At 38.1% G+C, this 18687-nt stretch overlaps 1 protein-coding gene across 1 annotated transcript; it reads right to left on the minus strand.

The window, feature by feature from the left end:
* Positions 1-9162: 9162 nt before the first annotated feature.
* Positions 9163-11046, minus strand: LOC129774793 (endochitinase-like). The gene is made up of 4 exons (XM_055778755.1): positions 10961-11046; positions 10551-10616; positions 9927-10482; positions 9163-9868 (listed from the first exon to the last, which is right to left on the minus strand). The coding sequence occupies exons 1-4, from the start codon at positions 10971-10973 to the stop codon at positions 9244-9246; spliced, it is 1260 nt and encodes a 419-aa protein (XP_055634730.1). The 5' UTR covers positions 10974-11046; the 3' UTR covers positions 9163-9243.
* Between the last annotated feature and the right edge of the window lie 7641 nt (positions 11047-18687).

Genomic DNA, 18687 nt, shown 5'->3' on the forward strand with positions numbered 1-18687 from the left:
GAATTTGGCAATTTTTCGTATTTTTAGCTAGAGAGTAATTCCAAATTAAATCGACAATTGACAAAACATGAGTATTTCTGATTCGAATGAAAGTGTGTATTCCATTTGGGTTAGAGGAAATATGAGTTTTCCACAGCAATTGGGAATTTTTTGACTCAAGCGTAACTTTTGAAAAGGGCGTATCGATTTGAGTAAGAGAAATCTTTGATAATTTATATCTCAAAAAATATGAGTCGTACCGAAATAGTATATTAGAAAGAGTTATAGAGTATTGTTGGCTTAATTTGAAAAAAATATACACTGAGAAGATAAATTAGTACTCTTTTTTTATTTACAAAATAAAATTTTAATTTGCGATATCAAAAAATATGTATTTTTTCATATTTTTTTTTCAATTTCTTCATATAAAATAGAAGTTAAAGTCTGCTTCATTTAATATTGGAACAAATTCTTTTGCTCATTGTGGCGCTCCTAGTGGACGGATTTGGAAACTTTTTTCACCCACGTGTCGGGAAATTCATTACCTTTCACCATGTATTTATGTCATAACACCAAACGATAGCATTTTGTAAACAACCGCCATGGAAGCCGAACGGAGAGATAAAATTGTGCACAGTTTTCTTGAAAATCCATTGTTGTCGGCATCTAAGCTAGCTAAACAGCTTAAAATGCCCAGAAATACCGTATGGCGTGTTATCAAGCAGTACAAGGAAACATTGACGACGGCTCGGAAGCCGCATTCGAAGCGTCGGAGTGGAACTGTCGACCGGAAACTGCGTGGGAAAGTCATCAAGGCCGTCAAGAGGAATCCCAATCTTTCAGACCGCGATTTGGCCAATAAGTTCCAGGCCGCTCACAGTACGGTGCGACGAATTCGTCTCCGGGAAGGAATAAGGTCATTCCGAGCCAGCAAACAGCCAAATCGGACGCTGAAGCAGAACAATGTGGCCAGAATCCGTGCTCGAAAGCTGTACGACCAAGTGCTGACCAAGTTCGACGGATGTATTCTGATGGACGATGAGACCTACGTGAAGGCGGACTTTGGGCAAATCCCAGGTCAAAAATTTTATTTGGCGACGGCTCGGGGGGATGTACCTGCAAAATTTAAGTTCGTGTTTGCGGATAAATTCGCCCGCAAGTACATGATTTGGCAGGGGATATGCAGTTGTGGACAGAAAACCAAAGTCTTTCTCACTGACAAGACAATGACATCAGAAGTCTACAAAAAAGAGTGCCTACAGAAACGGATTCTGCCGTTTATTCGTGCCCACGACCGTCCAGTAATGTTTTGGCCGGACCTCGCAAGCTGCCATTACAGCAAAACGGTTATGGAATGGTACGCAACGAACGGGGTCAGCGTAATACCGAAGGACCTCAACCCCCCAAACTGCCCCCAGTTCCGGCCGATAGAGAAATACTGGGCAATCACGAAGCGGAGGCTTAAGGCAAAGGGAAAACTTGTTAGGAACATGACTCAAATGAAGAACTGGTGGAATCAAATCGCCAAAACGGTGGACGAAAAGGGTGTGCGCCGCCTAATGTGCCGTATTACGGGAAAAGTACGAGAATTTCTTCGAAACAGCAATGGATAATTTTTTAAATTTTTTTTTATGAAAGAGTAAAGAAAATGCTACATTTGTATGAAAAACAAATTATAATTAATAAATTAATAAATGACTGAACTACACGCAATTGTTTGTGTTCCAATATTAAATGAAGCAGACTTTATGTAGAAAATTTAAAAAATGGACCCAAGATGGTAAAACTATTTTTGACAAACTTTGTGGAACATCGAATTTTTAGGAATTTTCGAAACTTCGAATTTTTGTATGTTAGCAATCATTCTTAGCCACAAATTATGAATTCTGATGTGATTTAAAACAAAAAAGTTTATTATCAATCTCCTTCTAAATGCAACCATTCTCGAGATATTTAAAAAAATATTTCTAATTTATAATCTTTTTTATAGTAAATAATCTCTTTTAATATGTTTGTCGTGTTATACCGTCATGTTCATGAAATTTTATGAATTTTCTTATAATTTCCAACAATTTTTTTGATCGATTGAAGTTTGTATTAAGATAAAAAAGATTTTTTAGTTTCGCTACGTTTTGTATTAACCCACATGTCTTCGAATGTTTCGCAACGTAACTCCTAAACATATGTCTTTACCATAACGATGTATTTGGAAAAGTTGTTGGAAATTATAAGCGAATTCATAATAACTCATGAACATGATGGTATAATACGACAAACATATTTAAGGGCCTATTTACTATTAAAAAGACAATAAATTACAAATATTTTTTTTAAATATCTCGAGAATGGCTACATTTAGAAGGAGATTGATAATAAACTTTTTTGTTTTAAATCACATCAGAATTCATAATTTGTGATTAAAAACGACTGCTAACATACAAAAAATCGAAATTTCGAAAATTCCTAAAAATTCGATGTTCCACAAAGTTCGTCAAAAATAGTTTTACCATCTTGAGCCCATTTTTAAAATTTTCTACATGACTTCTATTTTATATGCAAAAATTGAAAAAAATTAAAAAATATGTATTTTGGATATTGCAGATTGAATTTTTATTTTGTAAATAAAAAAAGAGTACTAATTTTTTATTCTCAGTGTACATTTTTTTCATATTCAACCATCAATACTCTATAACTCTTTCTAACACACTATTTCGGTACGACTCATATTTTTTGAGATATAAATTATCAAAGATTTCTCTTACTAAAATCGATAAGCCCTTTTCAAAAGTTACGCTTGAGTCAAAAAACGAACCATGATGATGTATTTGGAAAAGTTGTTGGAAATTATAAGCAAATTTATAAAATTTCATGAACATGACGGTATAACACGACAAACATATTAATAGGGATTATTTACTATAAAAAAGACAATAAATCAGAAATATTTTTTTAAATATTTTGAGAATGGCTACATTTAGAAGGAGATTGATAATAACCTTTTTTGTTTTGAATCACATCAGGATTCATAATTTGTGGCTAAAAATTATTGTTAACATACAAAAATTCGAAGTTTCGAAAATTCCTAAAAATTCGATGTTCCACAAAGTTTGTCAAAAATAGTTTTACCATCTTGGGCCCATTTTTTAAATTTTCTGCATGACTTCTATTTTGTATGAAAAAACTAAAAAAAATTAAAAAATATGTATTTTGGATATTGCAGATTGAATTTTTATTTTGTAAATAAAAAAAGAGTACTAATTTTTTTTTCTCAGTGTACATTTTTTTCATATTCAACCATCAATACTCTATAACTCTTTCTAATACACTATTTCGGTTTTGAGATATAAATTATCAAAATTATTTCTCTTACTAAAATCGATACGCCCTTTTCAAAAGTTACGCTTTAGTCAAAAAATTCCCAATTGCTGTGGAAAACTCATATTTCCTCCAACCCAAACGGAATACACACTTTCATTGGAATCAAAAATACAAGTTTTTAAAATCTGCATTTTTAGGACGATTTCATTTGGAATTGCCGTAGAACGAGTTCTGGTACTTTTTCTTCTTTTCTCCTCCAACAAGATAAATATCTTGGAATCACGTTAGTTCAAAAACTGCGAAGAGATAGTTTTAAACTGCGATACAGCGCAGCTAAAAAATAAACTGTTCAATTTATAAATGATCTGGAAATTGTAATTTCCATTATCGTATAAACATTTTTAATTGCGTCAGCGTACGTATAAATTTTTTTAAAATGAATCGGAGATGGTCGAGGCGAGGAGATTCATATATAAAATTAAACCTAGATAATGGCGAGACCATAATCAACATAACATGTCCTAACAGTTTATAGAGCTCAAAGACGTAATGTACAAGTGTCAGATGTTCTAGATGTTCATTCAAAGGGTTATGTAGCTCAGATCAACTGATCAATTTGATCTAGGCTTAATGTCATTCGGAATGGGGCAGCTTCCTACAATAATATGCATTTTCCTATTTCCTTTCCCAATATGATATACTTCATTGACTTAATTGACATGTATGTTAGGTCGACTATCTTTTTTAAATACCTCTGAAGTTCAGATTAAAAGATTTTTGAATAACCAAATTCTGATACAATGTCTTTTTTACAAACACAATACATGAAAACAACTGACATTGACAATTAACATGACGAAATAATAGCGGCAGGGGTATATTCCATAACTCACAAGTTCTGTTCTCCTTCGAGCAGTCAATATCATACCAACATTATCATTCAGAATTGTGCAGGTAACGGAACAAAATATACTGGAAAAGTAGAAAAAATCCAAAGAGATGGTATTAAACATCATGAATTCGTATTCGTATTTTCGTAAAATTCAAACAAATTTTTCTACCTGCGGTGCCAACTATAATTCTCAAAAATCAGGAAGAATGAACAAAATCTAAAATAAATCAGGATAGTTCATTTTATTTAGCCATTTTTACAAACTTTAAACATTATATCCTCCCCAAATATGTTTGCTCTCTCGTCGAAAACTGTTCAACATTTTTTTATGCTGTCCATAGAGTCGAAGTTATGGCAGTATTCTAGTCTAGAAATTGAAAAACAATAATAGAATCTTCGGAATAGATAATAGATGAAAAAAGGATTAAATACTATTCAAATGCGGACCGAAGAGTTTTTCTTACAACTAATCTTAATTTTGTTTGAAGCAAAGATAGTGATATAGTGTAATCGACAAAGTTTTAGATCTTATGAAAATATGAGTTTTCGTCCAAGACGTCAACTTTATATCTTTTAAAGTTTCTGGAATAAAAGGCATTTTTGTATGAAGATTCCTTAAAAAATAATGTTTTACTCGTAACATTTTTGTGTGTAAATTCTCTTGTTTGATATATTCTTGACATGTTTCTAAATAGAAAAAAGTTAGCAGTAAGTAAAACGCGATAATTCATACATAATAATGTTATGAATTAAACATTAATAGTTATTTTTCAAAGAAAAACATGAAAAATATGTTGTCAGAAAAACTTTTTCCGATGTATGGGTGACTTGTTGGGAATTGTAAGGGCTCTTTACATCTATTTTTTCAGATATTCAAAAAAAAAAGGTTTTCGAGAAAAATTAATTTTAATTTTCAAACCTTTTTTTTCATTCAATAATTTTTTTCCAAAAAAATTTGTTTGATATTTTTTAATGAATAAATATTTTTAATAATTTCCTACTTTTCATTCTTTAAACAACATTTTGTAGATCTTATACTTTTTAAATTGAGAGTTCGTTTTGGGCTGAAAAATCTAAAAAAATAACAAATTTCTCAAAAAAAATCAATCAGATCTACAAAATTGTAGTCAAAGAATGAAATGTAAGAAATTATTTTTGTTTTCATTAAAAATATCGATCAAATTTTTGAAAAAAAAAATCCTTGGCAAAAAATTTTTGAAAATTTGAATTTATTTTTCTCAAAAACATTTGTTTTAAAAATTCTGAAAAAAAATATATATGAATAGTCCATACAATTCCCAACAAGTCTTCCGTACATCGGAAGATGGGCACTTTTACAAGGAAAAAGTTTTTCGAACAGCAAATTTTTCATGCTTTTCTTTGAAAAATAACTATTATTTTTCAATACGAAACATTTTTATGTATGAATTATCGCGATTTACATGCTCTGCTAATTTTTTTCCTATTTAGAAACATGTCAAATGCGAGAATTTACACACAAAAATGTTACGAATAAAACATATTTTCTTCAGGAGTCACCATACAAACAATGCCTTATATTTCTGAAACTATAAAAGTTAGAAAGTTGACGTCTTTGACAAAAGTTTATATTTTTATAGGATCTAAAACTTTGTCGAATCCACTATATCGCTATATGGACTTCAAACAAAATTAATATTAATTGTAATGTTTTCAAAGAAAACATGAAAAAGTTGTTGTTAGAAAAACTTTTTCTCATCTTACGATGTAAGGACGACTTGTTGGAAATTGTAAGGGCTTTTCATATATGTTTTTCAAAATTTGTAGGTATTATAGTTTTTGAGATATTTTTTTTTGTAAAAAATCAAGATTTTTTTTTTACCCTTTTCAAAAAGTAGTCTAATTCTTTTTAGAATATTTCAAGTATGCAAAGTTGCTTAAAAGACCCATGTGTTTACACTCACAACGTTTCCCTGCTATCTGATATGGTACTGCCAACGGCCAGTCGAGTTGGCATGAAATTTGTCTATTATGACAGTAGTCATTTTTAACCAGGAAAACTTTGTATATTCATTACCACCCCGATTACGCATTCCGCTGGATTTGCATTTCGTTCGAGTTATAATTTCGGTTTCCCTATTTCGAACGTTTTGCCTATTTAAAGGTCGAATGGAAGCAGATCGAACGAAATGCAAAAATAACTCGAATGGAATACAGAATGGAATTTAATCAAGTCGTTCGAAATATTTCGAATCGATCGAAATACAGAATAGGGGTGCACATATAATTTTCATTTAAAAGAAGAGAAATGTACAAAAATCAGGAAAGGTGAGGATCATTTCAGAAAAATCTGGCAAAATTGAGTGTTTGTCAGGATATCAGAGAACGTGCCAAACAGTCTGGAAAATTCTGAAAAATCAGAAAGGTTGGCATCTTTGCCTTGAGGTATTTTCGTAGATTTGGTTTCAAGTATGATCCTCATTAGAAAAAAATAATTTTGTCGGGATAATCTATTTTGTGTATTTATAACGAATGTCCACCATATGACACGTGAATTGCAGCATGTAAAAGAAACCTCATATATTTCAAAAAATAAACAATCACACGTTGAAGAAAAATTTTCGTTCCAATGCTGCCTTCTCTATTAACGTTAAGGGGAGACCCCGGTCTGGAAAATCGAAAAAAAATCGAATTTTTGTTTTTTTTTTGCATTTTTGAGAAGTTTGTGCCTTCAGAAATGTTGTCCAAAAAGTATTTTTCGATATTTGATTTCGTTGGAAAGTTACAGCCAAAAGTATGAAGTCACCTCGAGGGGTATAGTATTGCTGTAAGAATTTTTAAACGCGTTTTTCTCGAAACCATGTTTTTTCATCTGGTGGTGTAGATATTTTTATTTCTAGCATGTAAAAATGAATTATCTAAAGCGTTTTTTGATATTTTATTTTTGACGTAGGACTACGTCTTTCATTAAGGGAGCCAAATCAGAAAACAGGTCACGTTTTTATTAAATAAAGTTAACGTTAACAACTATTTTTGCTGCGAATGGATTTTAACGATTTACATATCGTCGCTAGCGTATAAGTATTACATCTCCTCTGAGGAAAATTCTCAGAGTTTTTCTGTGCCCGAAACAACAAAGGTCGCTTATTCTGCTCGTTTTGTTTCCTATGTTTTATGTGCATCTGGCATTGCAATTAACACAACCATCTGAGCCACGGCAAAGCAGGCAAAAAAGAGAAGAGTGCCAATGATTATATGTCGCTCCTAGCCATCAGTGTTTGGCTTTGTGTGTGTTGCTTGTTATCGTTGCGCGAAACTTAGATTTCCTGTACATGTGAATAGCACATTTGCGATACTTTTTGTCGACATTCGTATCTGCTCCCGTGCGCATCGGCTCTGTAGCTTTGTTGATGGTTTTGACCGAAAGTCGAGAAACGATTTTTCATAAACGGTCATTCTCGCGATGTTTCATTTTTATCACTGTAAGGCAAGGCGCAAATTGAGACGCATATAGCGCGAGTAACTTGGCGCGATATAGCGCCTGTTTTTGTGGCTAATGAAAACAGATAGAACGGCGCAAATTGGCCAGATGACGCGAGATGGTGGAGCGCTCGTGAGACACGACTCGCACGACGCAGTGGCTGAACCACAGTTTCTCGTGCTGGTCATGCCGGTTGTGGTAGTTGTGTTGGTGAACAATCATGTAGCGCCGTGGGTTTGACACTGTATGGCTGTACTGGTCGGGTGATTGTGTTAGTAAATAAATATATCGCGCAACTCTGTGTTAATCAGTCATTTTATGCGAGTGGCATATTATTTACACCAAACTGCGACTCAATATGCGCTCCACCACGCTACGTTTATGGCACGTATGAGTCGTGTTGGTAGTCTCGCGTTCGCTTACGAGCGCTATACGCTTCTCAATTTGCGCCTAGCCTAACTGTGTGCATCTGTTAGACGCGTGTTTGATGTTTGTTGACTGGCGATGTACGGTAGATGCCTCTCGTTAAATACTCAGTGCAGTGCGTGCATTGATATAAAGAAACAAATTGCGACATATGACTAATTAGTGTATTGCTCTCGCAAAGGCAAGAAAGAATCGTTGCTTCTCGAAATGATTCTACAAAATCACGCAAGCCATTAAACCTCTTCAGGGTCCCCGAAACTTTCTACTACAGAGTTATTTATGAAATTTCGACGTATTCGCAAATAATATCCGAAATGATAAACCAACAAATTAAAAAAAATAAAGATTGCGTAGTCCTACGTCCTATGTTTCTAAACAGCGATTTTTCATGAAAAATAATTAATTTTTAACAAAAATGGCCGTCATTTTGGCAATTTTTCAAAACTTCAAAAACCCCTATGTAACGCCTCAGGTATTGTCCTAAAGTTTCGAAATGTTCATTGGAATTCGTTCTGTGACATCCCGTTGCTTTAGAACCGATACCACCAGGTATCGGACATCATAGATTTTCGGACAGCAATTACGCACCCAGCTGTCAACAGCGTAGTAATCATAATTCGTGCACCCAAAAAGTGGAAAATACATCTTCGAATATACCTTGAACAATAATCAAAATACCCGAACACTCCACTTTGCTCTTAACATCCGAAAAAAAAAATCACGAAAATTCATTATTTTCCTACCTTCCAAACAGGGCTCTCCCCTCAGAACCGATACCACCAGTAAGGTATAGATTTTCGGAAAGCAATTACGCACCCAGCTGTCAACAGCGTAGTAATCATAATTCGTGCACCCAAAAAGTGGAAAATACATCTTCGAATATACCTTAAACAATAATCAAAATACCCGAACACTCCACTTTGTTCTTAACATCCGAAAAAAAATAACGAAAATTCATTATTTACCTACCTTCCAAACAGGGGTCCCCCCTTAAGTAACTTCGTTCGGAAGTGTTTTGTTTTTGTATTTTTATCGTTTGCTTAAAGATGGATTAAAGCTCAGTTGAATTGTAAAGTAAAAAGAAAGGTTTTATTCATATTATTGAAGGGACCATTTTTATTCGAAATATCCGAGTGCAAAAAAATATAATACAATCACGAAGTTCGACTCATTTTGTCTCCCATTCACGATCGATGACGGGCACGATATCACCATCGTCTTTTGTTTCCTCAATATATTTGTACAATTCTTTCGTGAGCGGATATGTTTCTCCACCACAGTCTCCTCGATAATCGTCCAAATCCAGCGAAAATGCATACATTCCAGCCAGTTGTCTCTCCTTAACGAACTTAACCTTCTCCGCCACCGATCGGGTGTTCTCGTAACCGATCCATTCTCGACCAAAATATGCATATGGGCAAAGGCCGACATCATCCCATAACTCCCGCCACTTGGCACGTGGAGTCTTAAACTTGAGACAAATCTCAAAGTAACTCAAATAACCAGATTCATGCGTGTAGCGCCCGGCTGGACCTCCACTTTTGGTCGGGGACCCGAGTGCATTTTCCTGCGGGTTGGCCAGGATGAAAGTTCTGCCAAACATCGGCACTCCGAGCACTAGCTTACCAGGCGGGCATCCTTTCGAGGTCCACTGCTTAACTCCCTCGGGAATATTGATTCCCCGGAAGTTGCCAGTATCATGTGGACGGTCCGCCATAGGGCTGTGAATATCCGCAAAATTATTCCATGATCCACGCATGTCATATCCGAGCAGGTGAACAAAGTCAACGGCACTGGAAGCGCAAACAGTTCAATAGTGTCTCCAATATGATATTTTCTCGGCACACTTACTCGCACAACGCATCTATTTCGTACCCAACACCCAATCGAGATTTATCCGCAGGCCCTTGGATCGCCAGTTCCCATCCTCTGCCTCTCTTTTGGAATGCTCGCGAAAGCTCCTCTACCAGATAAATATAATTATCTTTATCGTTAACGCTGCCACCGCGCTCTGGATTTCCAGGGTACAGCCACGCAAGCTCTAACCCATCGAAACCATACCGTTCCAGGAATTTCACCACGCTCGCCACGAAGATCTGACGACGATTTCTACGCGCGGCCATCTTGCTGAATTTCTCGCCCCCGTGAGCCCATCCTCCGACGGCTATCGAAAGGCGCAGATGTGGGAACCGTTTCTTCAAATCTATAAAACGACCGTAACCATTTTGGATGACATCTATTTCGCGCTGTATCGGCGTTAATTCGAAGGTGTCTTCGTCGATACCGATAAAGTTATACACTAGATGAGTGCAAAGTTCTCCCGGAACGTCTTCTATGCGATACGACGCATCACCGGCGCGGCCTTGTGACCAAGTGGTGTAATGACACACCAGTCGCCGAGGCTTCTCTGAAAAAGGAGCATAATGTTTCACACTTATAATTTTTTTTCGATTGCTTTCCGCATCATGATGTTACCATCTCCGATTGTTCGCACCGGTGCAGTTAAGCCAAACAAAAATACTGCTAGCAGCGCCAGTCTACCTGTTGAAAGAATAACAAAACCTTAGGGTCGCCTGACAACTACTGTTGCGAAACGGGTTTTTAAATCATTGGGGGGATTCCCTGAAGTTATGGAAAGTAAACAAACAACAGAGAAACGTCGATCGACCGTTATCAGTTCGCTCGCCGAGATGCGATCAATGTCTTCTGGAGGTCTGAAAAAACGTATTATCTCCAGCAGTATTGATGACGTATTAAAACTAAGCACACGTCACACCGTTGCCCGCCACTTATTGCAAGTGCACTCACTGTGGTCGTGAATGCATGCAACGTTTTTTAGATCTACGTTCACGATATAGAGTGGCGATCGGACAGAAAAGCTTTACCTTCAAACTCCATGTTGCTGGACTGAAGATCCGACGAAAACTACGGCTCGATCAGTCGCACTGTTTTGTTTTGATCCGAAAATTTCAGAGAGGAGAGCGATAAATCATCATCTTCTCACGAGCTGTGAAACATAGCTTGAGATTGAACTCTCAAGCTAGCCTGAGTGGACAGTTCGCATTTTATAGCAGATTGATAGCGAATAATCAACTCTTCTTTTCCGTTTCGTGCTTTGCCAACGGATGATCTTTTTGCTGTTTGTTTTTCAAATGCACTGTGTTCGACATATCACGCGTGATTCGTGCCATGTGCCTAGATGGAAGTTGTGTAGTTTTCATTGCCATTTCATTATGGAAAGATATAAAAACAAACTTCGCTCATAACAAATTAATTTTATCATCCAAATCAATGATTTCTTGAAAATGTGTTTTTTTTATGTTTTATCGAAAACTTATCTTTAGCAATGAGGTACATTTTTAGTTGGACGGATAGTCATAAGCAAAATTATATATTTAGTCCGATGAGCAGCCACAACCAATACAAGAACTGTCAATGCATCCCGAAAATTGTACTGTGGTGCGGTTTGTGGTCTGGAGGAACCATTGGAAAATTAAGATGAGAATAACGTTACTGTCAATTTTTTTTTCCAAAATATATATTTTTATCACGGCTCATATGGCGTTAGCCTGACGGGGCCGGGAATTCAATATTTTGACAATTTTTCTTATTATCTTTATTAGTTATAAAGGGTGTGTCACATCAAATTGCATCACGGAAAAAACGCTGTAGAAATTCGCACAGTAGACCGATCCTTTTGAAAATTATAGACAGTAAAATATAATCGTCCAATATTTTTCTATTGGGCGAAGCTCCGGCGCGTTGGGCGGGTTCATTTCCTTTGGCACGAAGGTGACCCCGTTGGCTTCGAACCACTCCAACACGTCCTTTGAATAGTGGCACGAAGCGAGATCCGGCCAGAAGATGGTCGGGCCCTCGTGCTGCTTCAATAGTGGTAGTAAGCGCGACTGTAGGCACTCCTTAAGGTAAACCTGCCCGTTTACCGTGCCGGTCATCACGAAGGGGGCGCTCCGCTTTCCGCAAGAGCAGATCGCTTGCCACACCATGTACTTTTTGGCAAACTTGGATAGTTTCAGCTTGCGAATCTCCTCCGGAACGCTGAATTTGTCCTCTGCGGAGAAGAACAACAGGCCCGGCAGCTGACGAAAGTCCGCTTTGACGTAGGTTTCGTCGTCCATTACCAGGCAATGCGGCTTCGTCAGCATTTCGGTGTACAGCTTCCGGGCTCGCGTCTTCCCCACCATGTTTTGCCTTTCGTCGCGGTTAGGAGCCTTCTGAACCTTGTATGTACGCAGGCCCTCCCGCTGCTTGGTCCGCTGGACGAATGAACTTGACAAATTCAGCTTATAGGCGACATCCCGGACCGAACTTCTCGGATCACGTCTAAACTGCTTAACTACGCGCTTGTGATCTTTTTCACTGACGGAGCATCCATTTTGCCGTTCTTCACCTTCCGGTCGATGGTTAGGTTCTCGAAGTATCGTTTTAGTACTCTGCTGACCGTGGATTGGACGATTCCCAGCATCTTACCGATGTCCCGATATGACAACTCCGGATTCTCGGAATGAGTGCGCAGGATTAATTCACGACGCTCTTTTTCGTTCGACGACATTTTTCCAAATTTACGAAAAATTGACAGTGAAGCATGGCCAACATGATCTATACACTCTTATCTGATTATAAGCGATAGCTGAAGATATAATTCCTAAAAATTAAATTTCTACAGCGTTTTTTCCGTGATGTAATTTGATGTGACACACCCTTTATGTAACCGATTACTCGCGTTTGGCTCGAGGTTAGTATTGCAAGTGTGCTCGTAATTGGGGTGTTGCTGTCTCCAATGCTCTGGACGTGTGCCCGACACGGGATACCCCCTATTGGGATGCAGCTGACCATTAATCAGCAACGTCCCCTTAGTCTGTACCCCATATCTAGCTTCTCGACTCGAGGAATCCAGGATAGAATGATCACTAGCCGGCACAATCATCAGCTCGTGTAGAGTTGTCATGAGCTGAAACTAAAATTCATAACTTACTTTTGAACAAAGTTTGATAGGTTATGTTAATTCTAATTAATATTGTTATATAGAACGTTTCATAAAACATAACTTGACTTCTCGCACATCGAGTGGACAAATGTGGGCTCCCATTCCAATCATAAAATCTACCAAACTGAAATGAGAACAATGAAGTTTGACTATGAAGATTTGGCAATGCACGGGCCAAAGGTTGTGCAGTCCACTGATCATTCAACAAGAGCCAAAGGTTGTACCGCTCATGACAACTCTACACGAGCTGATGATTGCGCCGGCTAGTGACCATTCTATCCTGGATTCCTCGAGTCGAGAAAGACGCACCACGCTAGATATGGGGTACAGACTAGGGGGGCGTTGCTGATTAATGGTCAGCTGCATCCCAATAGGAAGTAGCCCGTGTCGGGCACACGCATAGAGCATCGAAGACTGCAACATACCAATTATGAGAACACTTGTAATACTAACCTCGAGCCAACCGCGAGTAATCGGTTACATATTACTAACATAGTTGTAAGACAAAAATTGTCAAAATATTGGACTCCCGGCCCCGTCAGGCTAACGCCACATGTGCCTTAATAAAAAATATATTTTGGGAAAAAAAAAATAAAACATAACTTGGGGTTTTGAAGTTTATTTCAATAGATGTGAACAAAGAATATTCGAACTAAATTTTATGATTTTCGAAATGATAATTTGCTTCATAAACCGCTGAGTGTCACGAATGTACCAGTTCTTCCTCAAAAACGGAACTCAATTTGTTTATTTAAGCTATGAAGTTTTGGTTGTAACTCAAACCATATCCACAAAACTAATTATTGAAACGGAAGACCGGAACGATCTAGGTTAATCTATTGTATAGTATAGGCCCAAATTTTAGAATTTGGGCCTATACACAATGTCACGATCAGGACGGCGCCATTGGTTGTGTGGATAGCGTAACAGCCTCACAATCCGATCGGCCTGGGTTCAATCCCAGCATTTGTCGTTGGGATTTTCTGAGGCGAAAAATCTCTGGTTACGTCTTCCTTCGGAGGGGAAGTTAAAGAAGTTGGCCCGGCTCATGAGTTGTTGAGTCTGATAGGTAGGAACAGGTGGAGTCGCCTCCCTGATGTCGGTGATTGGCACTAAAAGTGGCTGAAATAGGCCGACGAAAAATTAGCGAAGATAAAAAAAATAATGTCACGATCATTAGAATTCTCGAGCGCAAATGAACTAACGTCTTCTAGAGACAATATGTATTCAGACCGCTTGATGTTCTCCAGAATTTGAAGTAAAAGTCGCTTTGTTGTTAATTTTTTTCTATATACTTGTGAATTTCCGGCTTGGAAAAATCTGAAAAAAGCAAGTGAAGAACCCCGAGACAAAAGTCTCCGTTGATTACTAAGAACAAAAATGAACAAGTGACACTGATAAAAAGCGAGCGAATGACACTCAGACAAAAGTCCTACTTCTTTTGACGATATTTTCGGCCAATAGTTAGAATTTCATGGAAAATATCTCTCAAAAAACCACGTACGCTATTATACTGAAATGTCTTCCATATTTCATAATGTCTTCAAAATGTCTTCACAGTAAGTCAAATGTCTTCAAACCTGGCATCTCTGGTTCCAAATTTCATATCAATCGGTCAACAGGAAGGGTGTTGAATTTCTATTGATGTGAAACAGTGTTACAGACAAAGTTACAAAAGTAACGGGTGAAGCCAAATAAAAACGTTTAATAAAACCGTTTAAAAAGTGTTTCGATGATTGGATTGTTCGTTGGAAAAAGTGTATTGCTTGTAAATTCCCGGTGAATATGTGACAAAATGCATAGAGTAATACCACATCATCTTTCGGAGCAATTCAAGTTTCGGAAGGGCAATTCTTCAGTTCAACGGATGGTTCGTGTAAAAAGTAAAAGAAATCGGGGGCGTTACAACTGTTCAACTGCCAACATGGATAAAACTTTTGTAAATGCTTTGTCGGGAATGACTGCCATTGATATCAAGATGCTTTGCTGTGGATATTGTGGCAAATCATCTCACACACAGTGCTCTAGAGTGTCACGTGCTCTGACGTGTTACTTCACCTCACATCGGAAGAACCTGTTTCGGATGTGTGATCAATGCGCAGAGCTTTTCGAGAACTCGCATCTCCGTTCGATCACCAACTTGGCCAATGAGAAATCACCTATAGTTTCCTCAACGGAAGCTATCAGCAACCTGCAAACGGAAATCAAGCAGTTATCATCGAAGCCTGTTCCATCAATCCTGTATCCTATTGAACCAACTCGTCGTTCAAAGCGGTTCCGGGGATCCGACTCTCCGGTGCTTAAAACATCCGAGTGTCAGGCTGGTTCAAAATTGTTGGGTCAGAATGTTGTTTCGGTGCATATCTGTGTACAACCAGAGATCAAATTCTAGCTTTATTTATCACTGCATCGTCGAATTAAGGATTTTTTCCCAAAATGTGGAAGCATTCCTATATGTTTCCAATTCATAAGAGGGATGACAAACGTGATGTAACAAACTACCGTGGCATAACAAGTCTTTCTGCTGCTTCAAAAATATTTGAGATAATTGTGAAAGATGCTACCTCTTTTGAGGCCAACTTAGTATCACCAAGAGCGTTTTGCATGGACCGGAACAGATGATAATCACTTGGAGCCAGGTCCGGACTATACGGTGGGTGCAATAGGACATCCCATCCGAGCTCCCGTAGCTTCTGGCGTGTCATCAAAGATGTGTGAGGCCGAGCGTTGTCCTAGTGGAAAACAACACCATTCCTATTGATCATTTCTGGCCGCTTCTGGTCAATCGCCTGCTTCAAACGGTCAAGCTGCTCACAGTAGAGAACCGAGTTGAGGGTATGGCTATAGTTGAGCAGCTCATAGTGGATGATTCCCTTCCAATCCCACCAAACACACAGCAAAACCTTCCTGGCCGTCAATCCGGGTTTGGCAATGGTTTGGGCCGGCTCACCGCGCTTCGACCACGACTTTTTTCGCTTTAGGTTGTCGTACGTGATCCACTTTTCATCACCAGTCACCATCTTCTTCAAAAATGGGTCCAGTTCGTTCCGTTTCAGCAGTGCATCGCAGGCGTTGAATCGGTTTAAAAGACTTTTTTGCGTCCACTCGTGTGGCACCCATACATCCAGCTTTTTTTTGGAATCCAATCTTCTGCAAATGGTTCCAAACGGTTTTATGGTCTATACCCAGTTCCTGGCCAATCGAGCGAATGCTCACATGCCGGTCTACTTGGATGATTTCAACGATTTTATCGGATTCCACGACGGTTGGCCTACCAGTACGGGGTGTGTCTTCGACATCCACTACACCAGAACGAAATCGATCAAACCAACGCTGTGCTGTGCGAATCGTTACAGTATCGGGTCCATAAACTTCACAAATTTTTTCGGTCGACTTCGTTGAAGTTTTACCTCGCAGGTAGTAAAATATGGCGAATTTCTTGCTTGGTGGACTCCATCTTTGAGGCACTATAACTTGAGACTGAAAAGGACAATCACAACACTGTCAAAACGACACTTGTAGCACAGATTGTCGTCTTTAAATAGCCGTATTGTATGACCCGATGGGATAAGTACAACACAAGATATGTTTAAGTGTTACCATATATTGACAATATACGACATTCCCCAACCCAATATTACATATATTTACTGAATTTTATGTCTATTTATTGATGAGAAAATTATGTCAAGTTTATTCACTTTACTTGAATGAAGATAAATGTTTTAAAGAAATTGGGCTTTAAGGGTCGACGGTATCGATTCACTCTGGAGAAGGGGTCTCTTGCTCAAAATAGTTTGAGAGTCCCAGGACTAGCGAACTGGCTCAAATCATACCTGTTCAACCGAACTCTCCGCGTTAAGCTGGAATTTTGCATCTCTGCGCCATTCATCGCAACGTCGGATGTTTCTCAGGGCAGCAATTTAGGACCATTGCTGTTCATAAAACGACGTAAACTTTATTCTTCTGAGTGGTTGTGGGCTCACATATGCCGATGACCAAAAAATCTACATCGTCGTCAAGAACATCGAAAATCGTCTTTGGCTTCAAGAAATGTTCAATCTTTTCGGTAACTGGTGCCCCGTGAACAAACTTTTCAGTCAGTATGTCTAAATGGGTAGTAATGACTTTTTTTTTGAAAAAAAAAAAACAAAAGTAGTCTACAAAAGTTTGAGCGTCGCGCGTGTACCGCAGATATAAAGGATATTAAATTGAAAGATTTTGAAGTGCCGCTCTAGGATTTTTTCGCAAAGGAAATTTTCTCGATTTCTCAGAACGAGGATATTCATAATCAATCCAAAACAAGGCTGGCGGTTGGACTTGTGCTCTGGTGGATCACTTGGCTGCAAGGGCCTCGTCGGGACCGTATCGGTTTTGTGGCGGACATGACTGAGTATTGGCTTGTTTTTTGACATTAAAATGAATTACCTTTAGATAACTCGTCTTGCTCAAACCTCTGTATGGGAAGGAGGCGGGACCATCATCATCATCGAGCATGGACACCGATTACATTCGACTACACGATTAATGAAGTTGTACTGGAGAGAGTTGAACAAGTAAGTGACTTGGCAATTATGTTTGACCCAAAGCTTGCTTCTGACTTGCGTCGATCAATGGTAATCAGTAAGGGGAATCGGCAGCTAGGATTTATATCTAGAATTTCGAGAGATTTTTGCAACCCGTACTACTTAAAAGCACTATACTGCTCACTTGTGCGACCAATTGTCGAGGTCATTCGTCGAGCCCTGAGGCAACTTCCTCGGAGAGATCCTCTAAGTTTGTTTCAGTATGCAGAAAGATGTCGTTTGCTGAGTATGAATGCATTAGAACGCCGCAACTTTCGTTGCAAAGATTTTGACCAATATAATAGACTCCTTCTACATACTCCCGCAATTGAATCTGCGTGCACCAAGCAGATCTCACCGGTCAACGTACCTGTTGCGGCATGACCCAAAGCGCACTTCTTATGGACAACACGAGCCTGTTACGAGTATGAATGTTTTCATCAGTTGAGGTGCTTTTTGAGTTTGGAGAACTGATTCAAGGTTCATATAGTATTAAACCCCCTAATTCATTAAGGCTTATGTCAGATTAATGTATCTTATAATAAAATAAAATAAAAATACGTAGCGTATCTTCCAAGCTGGAAAATAAAGATGAAGAAAGGTAAAATACAAGTTATTTTCTTGAGGCATCGCCCATCACAGAAGTTATCACATACACTAGATTGCTACATCAGTATGCATGGCTGCCCGGTAAAATGAATCTGCGATGTAAATGACCTTGGTGTCACTATCGATGAGCTTACACGATTTTAGATTGTCTTCAATTTTTGCCTATTTCAAGAAAAGAATCAGTATCAAACTTTGTGTGAAAAACAAAATAAAGTACGCGAGAGCATATTGTTTGCAGAGCCCCATTTCTATACTAATTTACTAACAAATCTCCCAATTTTCTTTCGTGGAAGTGCTTGCAAAGATGACGAAATGTTGGTTAAATTTTTCTTATTACATATTAATGAAAAGGCACAACTTCAAATAATAGTTATTTCTAATTAATATTTCGGGTTAATATTGAGAAAAAATCCAAAAGGGGGGTTTTGAG

This window comes from Toxorhynchites rutilus, chromosome 1 (assembly GCF_029784135.1).
Source record: "Toxorhynchites rutilus septentrionalis strain SRP chromosome 1, ASM2978413v1, whole genome shotgun sequence".
Lineage (NCBI taxonomy): Eukaryota > Metazoa > Arthropoda > Insecta > Diptera > Culicidae > Toxorhynchites > Toxorhynchites rutilus.

What these genes read in the sequence shown, in the direction of transcription:
- LOC129774793 (XM_055778755.1), bottom strand. An exon ending in GGTGCGAACAATCGGAGATG is followed by an intron (nt 10,483 to 10,550) that starts GTAACATCATGA and finishes CTCCTTTTTCAG; the next exon opens with AGAAGCCTCGGCGACTGGTG. An exon ending in GAAATAGATGCGTTGTGCGA is followed by an intron (nt 9,869 to 9,926) that starts GTAAGTGTGCCG and finishes TTGCGCTTCCAG; the next exon opens with TGCCGTTGACTTTGTTCACC.